Source organism: Antechinus flavipes, chromosome 4, assembly GCF_016432865.1.
Source record: "Antechinus flavipes isolate AdamAnt ecotype Samford, QLD, Australia chromosome 4, AdamAnt_v2, whole genome shotgun sequence".
Classification (NCBI taxonomy): Eukaryota; Metazoa; Chordata; class Mammalia; order Dasyuromorphia; family Dasyuridae; genus Antechinus; species Antechinus flavipes.
In genome coordinates, this window is record NC_067401.1 from 482,765,776 (window position 1) to 482,779,646 (window position 13,871).

Consider the following 13,871-nt stretch of genomic DNA (forward strand, 5'->3'; position numbering starts at 1 on the left):
ACATGTCAAAATGGTTTAAGAGAAAGCCAGGATTCTGCTATCTCTTTTCTCAACCCTTCCACCCTCTTCTAAACTTTCCCCATTACTAAAGAGAATGCAAAAGCTTTTACAATTGTCTCATTTTCATCAAAAACAGCTTTAAGAAATGGTTTACTTCAATAATGAGATCACAACAAAATTTATAATATTGCAAGATTAATTTTCCAACACCCCCCCAACAGTCAAACTTTTACCTCCACTAATATATATAACGTTAAACACCAATGAAAGTACATACCTGAAACCACTTGCATTAAAAAAAAAAAAAATCAACATTCTGATTTACATAGACTTCTGAAATATGGCTAAGTGTACAGTGCCTATTGTTCTTATTCTCTCCCACAAGTATTTATTTTTACTTTCCCAATTCTGAACCCATTTGACTCCTACTTCAACTAGCCAGGTATATCTGAAAAGTAAGAGATTATTTAGCCCTCAAGCTCTTTAAAGGAGAAAGATTATTTTATGGCCAAGTAGGAAATATAAAAGGCACGTTTACTCTAGTTGATAAATTTAAGCTTTGGAGCCCTCTCTTTACATTGGAGGGCAACTGGGGAGCTGGATTAAAGTGCTGAAGCTGGAGTCCACACTCCTACGCAAGGAGACAGAGAAGGAGACGCCAAATCACACCTGCATCCTGGCCAAGAAAGCCCCGGTGGGGTCCCAGGGAGCCAGACAGGCAAAGGAAGGACCGCAAATGCGGGGCTGATCTTATCTGAGTCTCATAACAACTACCAGTTGTAATCACCCCCTTCACTGAAGGGGAGGAGAGGGATGATTTGAACCCTGTACTTCCTGACAACAAAGGCAGAGCTCTGCCTGCTATACCAAACTCAATGCATTTGTGGTGGTCCTGGGCAGTTAAGGATCTATGCAAAAATAATACTGGGGCTTGAGTTGGCCAGATTTCAAACCACATTTTCAGTATTAAAACACGTTACACATTCTTAAGAAACCTAAATTACTTGAGAATCCACTTACCTTCATTTTTCCTTTGGAGGGGGAGTCACTCGGTCTGAGTCCAGTTAACTTAGGAAATGTTTCTACAAACATACAGAAATCCATTTCTCAGTATTTATTAGTTTAGAAGGTGACAACAGTTTATTTGCAGACTGCCCTATCTCCCATAATTTGTATTAATAGAAACTGGATCACTGAAGACTGATTTGAAGGGAATTAAGAAGCAACTCCTGATTTGCGTTTTTATATAGTATCTTCCACGGCCCTTTCATGGTTAGTCAAAAATTTCTAGCAATTAAAGCAAACAATAAAAAAAAAAAATCCCAAACCATTCATCTCCAGTAAAACAATCAGCCCCACCTGCCGCGCTCCCTTCCAGGTCCACACCACAATCCTAGGCCGTCTGACCACCCCCAGCTCTCTGGGGCTGGGATGGCGGCCTTTGGCTCGCTTGACCTCGGCGGCAAGGCTACGCTACTCTCCAGCCCATAAGCTGCTCCAGGGGAGCCCTCCCAGATGACCGAGTCCCAGCAAGGCAGAGGGACCCGGTTCGGAAAGAGCGGGGGGCTGGTGGTGGGGCGGCTCTGAAGAGCCCGCGGCCTTCCAATCTCTCTCACACCGACAGACACACGCACGCAGACCCACACACAACCTACTAGAGCGCTTGTCTTGGTTTAACCATTCTTGGGCTCCATGGAAGCTAAGCCTAGTCCTTACTGGCACTATCTGTCTAATGATACCTTCCTAATTTCAATAATTACCTTCTGTCTCCTAAAATGTTTGGGGCTAGATGTTAAAATTGCCACATGTTCCAGCTGACAAAAGAATGTTAAGTTCTTGAAGTGTTCTCTAAATGTCATGACTGACAGTATCAATTAATCAAGAATTTGAGGATGGCAGAGAAAAAAAGGGGAGAGAAACGTGTTAAGTCTGCCAAATTCTACGACTTCCGCTTAAAACAGAATGACTAACCTACTTGTGTTTATCTTTCTTTACAAAAACATATATGCTTCATAAACATATGTGTGTGTGCGTGTGTGTGTATGTAAGTGATACGTGCTCCATTATTATATTAAAGACTATTCCGTCAGCATTCCGATACAGGTTTTAGAAGTAATTAAAATTAAATGTAAACATCAAGTGACCACAATGTTTAACAGGAAGAATTCTTATGGCCCCAACTATGAGATGCAGGTAATTTATAAAGCTGTTCAACCATGTTGGACAGATACTCTGCACGGGCCATGAGCCAGAATAAAGTAGGAGGCAATGACTGGCCCCTTGGCCTTTGGCAAACTGCCCACGGGCAGCATCACAGAATTTTCCAGTTGGCACGGAGGCTTATTTTTAAAAAAAATTCAGCATTCTTTAAAGGATCACCCAAAGGACAAACCAAGGGGCTTCTGGCAGGCACGAGCAGGCCCCAAGGCTCACGGGCTTCATGTAGGCAGAACACCGGGGAGAGCTTATGACTGAAAATAGAGGTGGTCAGATAACAGGGAATAAACCAACAGCTCACATGCTCCACTGATCCTGGTGCAATATGGTTGGGAGGAAGGGCTCCCAGGGCCTGTCTGGGGGATGCTCTGGGAGGCAGCGTTTATGGGAGGACAGCATCCGAGAGCGGTCCAAGGTGAAAGGGCAGGGACGGCTGGGCATCTGCTGCATCTGGGGGTGCAGGGAGGACTGTAAGAAGGCTGCAGCTGTGGTACACTATTCCAGGGAGACTAAATATAAAAATTACTCTATTTCAGAGCGAGATTTACAAGGCATTTCCCTCACAACAGCCCTGTGAGGTAGGTGGTACAAGTATTATTGTGCTTATGTGCAGGTAAGTTTCAGAGACAAGATTTAAACTCAAAGTTAATGTCCAAGGAAATTGGTAGGGTTTATTTTTTCACATGGTTGGGGGAAAAAGACTAGCCTACATATAGATAACGTGGGTATAATATAAAAGTACTCTAAAGGGGGAGGGGGGAAACAGCCCAAAATTCTATAGAGATTTAGGGAGAAGTTTTTAAAAGATAGAAATGAGGAGGTACTACAACTAATTGAAAGAGAAAGAACAAGATAAAAATGTCCAATTGGAGGCTGATATCTAAGAAGTAAATATTTAGCAAACTTGGATGGTCTGCAGAAAATCACATTACTTGATTTGGATGAAGAACTGGCAGATTGGATCACAGAAATTGGGAAGAAATACTGTAGAATTGAAGACGGGCTAATATTGTTCCAAATCCTAACAACGATATAAAGAATGAGCAGTAGGCTGGATTTTTATTTCGGGTGAGAATTTAGAACCTATTAAAAAAGGATTACAAATATTAGTAATAATGTAATAAAGTGCTTTGCTACAAACCAGCATGCAAAAAAAAAAAAAAAAAAAAGAAGAGGACAGGTCATACTAATATAACTGATAAGATTATTTAAGAGGTAGCTAGAAAAAGGCTATTCACTGTTTTTAAACAAAGCATGTGATAAAACCTCTTAATATTTTTCTGGTGTAAAAGATGGTAAGTCAGAAGCTAGTAAACAGTATAAACAGATTTAAAATTGCTTGAAAAGCTACACTGAAATCATTAATAACTTGATTTACCAAACTCCATAGGTCTGCCTTAAAAAAACTGAGCTTAGCACTGTACTGTTTAAAATTTTTATCAATAACTTAGATTTAAAAGTTGTGCTTATCGAAACTGCAAAAATAACTAAGTTGGAAAGGAAAGGCAAATCAGGGATGACAAGAGTCGATTTAACTTCAATAGGCTAGAACACAATCAAATCTATTAAAATGAAATGTAACTGTCTTGAATTGGATTCCAAAGAGAAGTTAGAATAGAAAGTATCTCATCTCGAAAAAGAGCTGAGGGTTTTACTGGGATGCAGTCTCCATGAGCCGACAGATCAAAGAGACAAATAAAGCCCCAAACCAACCAAAGGCCTCTAAGAGGGCCTCCCGGAAACAAAAGCACCATAGTAATTGCTCTATTTACCCCATCAGACTCAGGGAAGCTACGGAGGAGCAAGAGCATGTAGAAGATGGGTTCGGGCAGCCAGGCTATGTTCAGTCCCCAGCGAAGAAGCTTAGAAATGGAGCAAGGGAAGGCCATCCAAAGGATTCCCCAAGGCAGCTTTCTCTGTGAGCAGCATGGCCAAGAAACGCCGCCGGGGAGAGGCCTAGGACTGCCCCCCAGACTGGCTGCTCAAGTTCCCCGAGGGACGGACGTCCTGGCAGCATCTCCACCCATTCTGCTAACAGAGCCAGGCACCAGGGGGTGCGGGGGCCCCGGTCCTCCAGACCCCTCCTCTGCCCTTCTCTGCAGCCTTCTCCCCCCTTCTCCCAACCGTGTTTGCTCCCTAGGTTAGGACACTGCTCTCCTACCTGACTACTTTTTATCCATCTTCTTGGCTGGGTCTCTCTCCAAGGCCTCCCACTCCGCAGGCTCCATCCTGGGCCCTTTCCTCTTCTCCCTCCTTCCTAGCTTGGTTGGTGGGTCATCTCCTTGGCTCCCATGGAGGCGACGATCATCCCTATGCAGGGAACTCTGGGCCCTACTTCCTACACTTCCCACCTCAGGGCTCCAACACCTACTGTCCCCGGCTCGTCCTCCGCGACATCTGGCTCTTGGTGCTTTGGGTCCTCGACTGCCCTCCATCCCTTCCCACCGCCATGGCACCCCTGGGGGGCTCCCTGCCTCCTTGTTCCCTCCTAGCCGTAGCACCCCTCCATCCAGGACCAAACCAAAGCCTTCCATGACCGGCTGCTGGCTCCCTTGCTGCCCCTGCCCCCCGCCGGCCTGGCTGCACTTCCTCCTGACTCGGGGCCTCTTCTTGCTACGCTGCCCCCCTTCCCCGGAGCATTCCCCCCTTCTAGATCCCCTCCCCCTCACACTAACCTTCTAGATCCCCTCCCCCTCACACTAACCTTCTAGATCCCCTCCCCCTCCCCCTCACACTAAATCTGGTATCCTGGGCCGCATCAGAACGTGGGAGGACTGCCCGTCTGCCTTGCTTGGAACCCCGATCCCCAGAGCTTAGCACCGCGGCCGGCACCCAGGAAGCCTAACTTAATAGAGGCTTTCTGTGACTGGATTCAGGAACAGGAATAAAAGCATAGAAGTGAATTAGACCTCAGAATCCTTCCTGTGCACCTATCTTACCTGGCCCCCAAGCTCCCCAATAAGGGACATTCCAAAACCTAGAAATGGATTGAGTATAATATTGAAACCTTCTCTTCCAAGGGACCTATTAGTGAACAAGAAAGTAATTAGCCATTAAAACTAAGTCCTAGACTCTCAAAGAATAGATATCGCTACTTCATATTTTATTTAGACACTATTTAACAGAAAAGTTAAGGGGGTCACAAAACTGATCTCATAGCTCACAGCTCTGAAATCAAGTCAACCTCAAAAAAGGATTTTAAAAAGTCCTTTTGTTTTGAATTGCCATCAATATGTAGGAGTACTAAAAAAAAAAAAAAAAAAAAGACCAAACACCCAAACCCCAACCCATGCGACAGCCATTTTCATTACATGGCATGAATTGGTCTTGTCTGTGATAGTTACATACCTGTTTACACTGGCTTAAATACAATTTTCTTTATACCCTTAGTTTTGGCTGTTTATCCAAAAGGGAATATACTAATATACTGCTGGCAATTTTCTTCTGCGTTTTACCCGATTAAACATGTGAATTGACCCTGGACTAGGAAAGGGGCTAGGGATATTGATCAAGGTAATGGGGCCCAGCTGATTGTCACTCCATGCACGCCACCTTTACTTCGTGTAAGACTCTCTTAGGTGCCCATGGCAGAGGCATCCACGCAGGTCCTCCCCCAAAGCTCCCTAGCAACCCCAATTAAGTTAAAATATAACTGGGAAACATCTTGTGAAAACTTAATAAAAAAGCCAACAACTCAACATGTTAGTTGTAATTGTCCGGGTCAAGAGAGAGCTGACACCCAGTTTCGTCGACACCACTGCACTAGACAAGCCTCAGGCCTCCCTGAAGACCCCAGCTTTAGCCAGGTGTTTAGGCTCCTTCACCTGAAGGACTGGCTCATCCTGACTCCACATCAGGAATAGTTCTATACCTAGATCGATATGCTGCCATGACTCTTCTGTCCACTTTTGCCTTATTCTGTTCTATTGTTTAACGACACTTAACCAGGCAGCTATTATGCCCTTACAAAGCTTACCAATATTTCCCTGAGACCTTACCTGGAAGTTTGAATACTTTTGTGTCAGAGACCTCTTTTGAGCCATGGAGTCCTCAGAAAAAGATCTGTTGCCCACACTACTGAAGCAAATGCTAAAGCTAGATGTTATCTAAAGATGTACTTGGACAGGGAAAAAAAAAAATCATAGGCCCATCTCCTACAGGTCTCTTGACTGAAATCTTTATACACAGGACTTCAGTCAAATGGAAATTGGAGTACTTTTGAAATGCTTTTCCCACGTCTGTAGACTCTCTTCCTCAGAAATCAATGTTACAAAAAGCTTTAATTCTTCAGTTGCAAGTGGTATAGGAATCTTACTTCAAAAAAAAAAAAACTTCCCAAATTTAATGTTAGTAGGGAAGTGAAAAGCTCAAATTTTAAATTTTATGTCAAATATATACAGTATATTAAATGCTGAAAGGCAGGACACATCAAACCACTTAAAGAAGACAATGTGATGATACACAAATGGTAACAATACAAATACTGGTCTAAGGTTTTTAACATCAAACCTTCAGAGATAATATAATTGGGTTTATCATTTTAGTACTAAGTCATGGTGAAAACATTTCAGCCTATCTTCTTTTCCTCCCATGATGCAGATACAACCCATCCATGCTTGCCCATCCCTCTGGTCCATGTCTTCCCATAAATTCACTGGGGTGGGAGTGGCTACTCACAGCACAGATGCTTTTGCATTTGCTTGCAATTGCAAGGATACCATTAGAGCACGGAGGCTTAGCTTCCCTGTATCTTGCTAGTAGACTACTAAACCACCTATTTTTCCAACCAAATATTTCTGATGCCAGAGAATGATGATGCAAAATTAAATGATATGGGTTAAGCTCAACTGTGGATTCTTAATCTTATGGAAACCCCTTGTTTCTCTGAAATTTGTATCTTGGAAAAAATCATTAAAATGTCCTTTGATGCTGTTGTTTAATTTTTAATGTTCACTACATCCATTCATAGGAAACGGTGGGTAGCTAACCTTGTCCCTGAAAAAACATCTACCCCTTATGGTCTCTTAAAACCTAGGGGAGTAAGGTTAGGACGACAAAAAAAGACATTTGATGTTTTCTAAGTCCTTTCATAGAAGTCCTTCGCTTATTACACTTTTGGACAATTTAACTAGGCTCAAGTCTAGAACAAAAAAAAGGGCATCCCCAACCTCACTTTATGGAGTCACACTGTTTTCATTTAAACAAATGAAAATAACCTTTTCCATTAAAGGTCACCAGAGTTTAACAGGAAAGTAGAATTAAGAGGGTGTTGAGATTTATTTACTCTATGTACATACACACACATACATATACACACGTACACACACATATATGTATATACACACAATGTATACCCACACACATATGCCTTTCCAAGAAATTTAAGTATCTTGCTAATCTCAAAACTGGATGAAAATAAAAAACAAAAAACTGTGTTCTGTTTTGTGACTTGAATGATTCTGGACACATGCTGGCACACAATCTTTAAAAAGCAGAAATGCAAAAGGCCAAATTACACATAGTCCTTGAGAAACACAAATATTAACTTAATAGCATTACTGAAAATAGGTGAGGTACAACTGGAGACGATGAAAACAGTGGAGGCAGAATGCACTGAGGATGACAAAGATAGCAGGGCTTGGTTGCTGGCATGTGCAGTCATAGCTGATCACATACATACTTGTTGGCTACCTGCCCGCAGGAGGGCACGGATTCCTAAGAAGGAAAGGCCTCTTCTCCAGAAAAAATGGGCCCTCAGAGATTTCTTGCCTTTGTGACCTGCCAGCGGCAGGGAGAATTTAAATGACTCACTCTTAAGTCACACTGCCAGGAGTCAGGAGATAGAGGTAGACACTACAATGGGCCACCTGCTTTGTTTCGTTTGTATGGACTAGAATAATCAACCTATTTGTCACCACAGGTAAATTGGCTGCTAGAAAACCTCTAAGGACACACTGAGTCTGTGCACAGGTAAGCATCCCTCTCTAAGAATCTTAGTACTTTCACAAAAGCAGCTGAGAAATGCCTAAGCCCTTTGCAGTTTGTCAAAATCATAACACATGGAATTTTTAATGCTTACAACTAAAGAAAAGACAGAGCAATTTACCATGTCAGTTCACAAGCTCTTTATTGGATGAAAAATTACAAAGAGTAAGTACAATTTTAAAACACTAAATGCAACTTAGATTTTTATGAAGGTTGCTTTTTGTTTAAAAAAGTCAAATGGGGGAAGCGGGGGTGGGGGAAGAAAGTTTTACAATATCCCGAATTTTTTAACCGTTTAGCATGACAAGTTTTAACTAAAGTTCAAAATGTTTAGTACTCTATAAAAATGCAATATAAAGTCATCACAATATAATTGAGGAATGTGAAATCCAGAAGTCGGTACTATATAAACTCAAACAAAATAATGTCTAAAAGTTACTGTAAGCCAGTAGGCAGAATTCTTCCAAATAGCAAGAATTTTTCATGTGACAATATTGTATTATTAACTAGGGCTCAGCCTTGATGCTGCTTAGTATATAATTCATTTATGAACAAAGAAAAAGGAAACTTTCAATGCATGAAAAAATATCCCATATTCTTAACTTTAACCTCTGGCCAATACATTTATTGAAATTTTTGCCAACTCATTAGTTTTGTGGCAGTGATTGTGAGTGAACTGTAAGACTATTTTCTAAAGCAAAAGACCCAATGAATGAAGCATGAGTTACTTCTTTGGACAGAATTCTCAACTGTCTCAAACTTAACTGTACAAAGTAACAGATTTAGCACAAGTGAGAATTTGACATTTGAAGTGCACAACCATTTTGCTATACTTTGAATAAAAAAAAGGGAAGTCTAATTCGAAGGAATAGCCGGAATGGTTGGTTTCTCAATTCAAAACACTAATTCAGTTCAGAATGAAGTATCATACACAACAGAGAATACATTGTACAACCTCGCTATCCATGATAAATCAGATTACAGTCACTGTAAAGTGAGATGCCTTTAGTGACCCTTTAATTTTGTGATAAGCTAATGTAGAGCTAACATTTTATAATGTTTTATTAAGCAATTGTCCCTATTTCAGTCAACTGTTAATTCTCTCTTGGACATTACAAGCCTATCAGAGACTTATACAAGTTCACAAACTTCAAGGCAGGAAGATAAGATTGGGATGGAAAACAAGGCAAATGGATCTGGCAGTACAAATCATCGCTTCCTGTTAGATGCAACAAATATTCCTTCAAGATAGCAGTTCTAGCCTTTCAAGGAACACATGTGCCACCTACACAGAGAGACTGAAAAAGGGCAGCTAACCTGATTCGGAATCGCTGCTATCGGAGGAGCTCGAGTCGCTGCTGCTGCTGCCCGAGCCCGAGGAGCTGCTGCCGCCGGCGCTGCTGCTGCTGCTCTCGCTCAGCCTCGTGGCCCCTCCAGCTGCCTTGGACACTTGAGTTTTCTCAGCTGGAAAATAGGGGGAAAGATGATAAACTACCAGGAGAATTAAGGGGCCGCACCAACACTTTGAAACAGTCACCTACATTTTGTTTGGCGTTTTCTAGAATTTAGCTGGTTACTGACATCCAGTAACCGCTTTTCCAACTCCTGTTTTTTCTGTGAATGAAGCTCTTCTTTGGATTTCATTATTTTCTTAGCTGCATGATTTAGGACAAAAAGTGAGCATGACCACAACCAAAGACAAATACCAGTTAGACTGCTGCTAATTTGTGGAGCTACGTACCATGAAGTTTCCGGGGTCTCTTTCTCAGACAGGCCATGACGTATTTTTCCAGTTCTCTCAGGGTTGATGCTTTTAGTGTTTCAAAGTCAATTTCTATCTCATCAGGATTAGAATTTCTTAAAGATGGTTCTCTCGACTCTATTATATGGACCACTCGCCCAAGCTTGTCTCCGGGGAGTTTGTTTATATCCAAGCTTAACTGTCTTTTCTCATCATAATTCATAGGCTTAGTATTATCTTCATCCTCAGATTTATACGTCAACGTTTGTTGCTTGGTCTTTTTTGGCTGACTGTAATAAATATTACTTAGCTTATTAAGTTTAGGTAATTCAGCGAAAGAAATATATAGAGATTATAGATACTTAGCTATCTGGGTGTATATATATACACACACACACACATATGTACACACAAACACCCACGAAGAAGATGAGGTAAATAAACAGATAATTATATAAAAAGTTCACCTGTTTTTCAGCTTTTTCTTTAGTTTTATTTGCTTCAATTTCTTCCTCTGACTTTCATCCTTGTTGATAAATTTCTTTTTTTCTTTCTTCTTCCCTCGTTTAGATCTTTCATTCTTTTTCTTTAGCTTGTGGTAAGGTACTTGAGACAGAACTTGTAGTTGTTGATGAACAGCTTTAAGCTAATAAGGATAAATATTTAACATTTTAAATTAAACATTAAAGAATTATAAAACGAAGGTGGCTGCAAATGTAGATATGTTATCATAAATTAACTTAAGACCCTCACATTCCATTGAAATCTGCACATTCACTTTTATTAATTATCCTAGGAGAAAATATCTCCCCTTTCCTTTAAATTAATAGTTTCCAACTTTCAGATATGAAACAGACCAAAGAAACATGAAATTTAATTTTAATTAAAAAATAGATCCAGAAGTTGCTCAACAGGCTAAAAAATTTCCAAAAGAAGCATGTGTCAAAAGTCTCTATTTTAATCATAAAACAGGTAATAACTAGCAATTCATTAATGAAAAAAAAATTTTTTTTGAAGCTTGAAACTACATTAGTCCATGAGGCATTATTTCAAAAAAGGTTTGTAAATTGCTTAAAACCAGACATCATTTAATGTAGCTAAAAATATAGAAATTTAAGAAATTTTAATTAAATAAAAACCATTTCCAATTTCTTTGACCGTTTTACCTAAACAATCAGCTTGGTTGATTTAACTGGAGCAACCACCCTCATGGTGCACCAATATGGCCTTACCAATCCTCCCTAAGAAGGGACAAACCTGCTCCTGAAGTTTTGCCAAGTGCTGGACTCGTTCATCAGCTGACTCTTCAGAAGAGTTGTCTTCGGAGGAAGCATCACTGCTACTTTCTCTACGATATGTTTTTGTGACATCTTTTTTAATGTAACATATAGGCATCCTTTCAATAGGTTCATCAGGGATCTTAGCAAACTGCATCTCAAAAACATCCTAAAACGCAAAAACCTTCCATTTAACATACGCTTAACTGCCCCTGAGGAATGACAGCTGTAGACTCCATCCATCACAAGCACAGGGAAGACATTCCAGCTTAGGCACTTCTCTGTGCCTCAAGAGGCTAACTCCTACCCCTCTAATTCTGGATGACTGATCCTGTGTTCTCAACTCATCCAAAGGGTTCTTCTCATCTCTTCTGAAAGGGTCTCCTGCTAAGTGAAACAAAAACTAGCATGCTACAGAGGAGGCTACACGCCTTAGCTCCCATGAAACAAATCCCACAAATCAAGAGGAAAAAAACAAATTACTTTGAAGTGGGCCACAAAGACTGCATGCTCCACCCTCAACCACACTGAGGGACCCTTTATTAATAGTGACAGATTTATTTAAATTAGATAGCAAAACCTCAAAAGTGCTGAACTGCGTGTTCAAACTCTTAGGAAAAGATTCCTGAATATTAGTTGTTACAAAAGTCACACAAAAACAAATTAAATTCTTAAAATGAAAAAATTGCAAAGAACTGAAATAACATCTCACCTGAAGGGTTCTTGCCATTGCTACAACTTCATGATCTGGAGGGTTATACTTGTAACAATTCATAAACATTAACCGAACATCAGCAGCAAATTCATGTGCATCCTTATATTCTTGGTTGTCCATTTTTTTCTATAAAAAATAATTCAAGTGTTAAGTGGATAATAAGTTCCAAAAGCATACAGAAACAAAAGGCATCGATATTTAGTGCTTCCTTGAAGTAACTCACATTTTGGCACACTGCTTCCCCTCTTTCCTCAAGCAAAGGACACCCTGCATTGGATTAAAGTACACCTGGCTCTGTGGCACAAACAATCCTAAACAAGGCAGTAGCTAGAGAGCAGGGATGAACCCAGTGACTAAATCTGGGGAGCAGGGGAGACGTGGAACTACACGGGACAAAGGCACACAAGGTGAAAACTGCCTAAGGAGGCAAGATTGCCCCAGGCCCCATATCTATCTATGCCAGCGACATCCAGAAGTCCAACCCATATTTAATAAAGACCACTGGGAGCCGCAAAGAATCTGTCAACAACGACCTCAATATTCAGCCCTCTGGACCTCTGAGATCCAGAAGGGACTAGCAGGGCAGACTGTACCACCCAAAGCCCAACCCAGTTGGACATGTAGCATCAAGTCAGGAATTAAAGCTGAAGAGGAGAGTAAACTAGAGATTAATAAATCTAAAAAACACTTGCAAACCTAAAAGTGCTCCAAACAGCAGCAAACACAAACTAAAAGAAAAAAAACGAACAAAAGATAGGCTTTGCACAAGGATCCTCAAATTCCTGGAGGGTGGGGGGAAGGAAGTGAGAATTTGAAAATTGAAATGAAAGAACCGGAGAGTGACTATATAAAATGTAAAATGGCCAACTTATTGAGGAAATGGAGTTCCTGTAAACTAAAACAGACTAAGCCATCCATGACTCCAAAAGACAACAGCACAAACAGAAGACAATAACTACTTCATCAGGAAAGCAGGTTGAGGACAATTTAAGAATCATTGGACTATTTAAAAACCACAATTAAATACTATCTTGGACACTATATTTCACAAAGACAAACAAAAAGAATCCACTCAAAGCTCCTAAAAGGAAGCTCCACAGGAAAAGTCCTGGCAATATTGTGGCCAAAAACTCAGGGGGAACACTGCAAGCATCCCCAAAGGGAACGGGCAAACACCAAAGAACCCCATGATATGACAGTTTAAACTATAATATCCACCTTATAATAAAGAGTAACTGAACCTGCAAAGCTGGACCTCTCCCAAATCCGTGGCCAGATAGGAATATTGAATGTAGAATCCAAAGCAGCTTACAAAAGTCAATTTAAGTAACTGGGAAGAAACTTCACAATGATTTTGTTCTAACATTCTGGGGGGAGGGGCGGAGGTGGGGGAGGGACAAGCAAGTATTCCTCTGGAAACTTATAATGATGAACCATATATAGGGAAAGTTAGTCAAGAAAATAAAACTCTAGGAATGAAATGGTTCTATTCTGAGGGTCTGGGAAGAAAAGACCAGAAATACTCTGTGTAGAAATGGGTTAAGAGAACACAATTTGTTATTTTTCTAATTGGGATTCATGAGAACATACTGTGCACAGAGAGGAAGGGATGGGAAAAACAGGTATCAAAAAGATCACTCCTCTGAAGTGGACAACAGAAGGATGAACAAGATAATCATAGAAACATGGCAAACTCCATATGGACCCAAGCAAAGACTGGAGGAGAGGGTAGAAGCAAAACAGAGGAGAAAACTCAGGAGGAAATAGTTGCAAGCAATTTTCCTGGATGTGAAGGGTGATTAAAAGGGAAAAAAAAATTATAATTTAAATGGGGTACCTCTCACTTGGGGAAATGTTGGAACAGATTGTAGAATATAACATAGGAGACTATCATTATGCCAAAGTAGAGGAGGACACATTTTAGAGAATCCCGGCT

General features: G+C 40.7%; 1 protein-coding gene across 1 annotated transcript in view; it reads right to left on the reverse strand.

The window, feature by feature from the left end:
* The window catches only part of BRDT (bromodomain testis associated), a 38,987-nt gene that overhangs the window by 11,058 nt on the left and 14,058 nt on the right, over nt 1-13,871 (reverse strand). The window contains exons 7-13 of the mRNA XM_052000007.1: nt 11,933-12,061; nt 11,201-11,389; nt 10,411-10,589; nt 9,944-10,233; nt 9,744-9,857; nt 9,520-9,666; nt 1,021-1,082 (exon numbers count right to left, since the gene is read on the reverse strand). Coding sequence (XP_051855967.1) covers nt 1,021-1,082; nt 9,520-9,666; nt 9,744-9,857; nt 9,944-10,233; nt 10,411-10,589; nt 11,201-11,389; nt 11,933-12,061 — 1,110 coding nt within the window. The remainder of the gene's footprint in view (nt 1-1,020; nt 1,083-9,519; nt 9,667-9,743; nt 9,858-9,943; nt 10,234-10,410; nt 10,590-11,200; nt 11,390-11,932; nt 12,062-13,871) is intronic.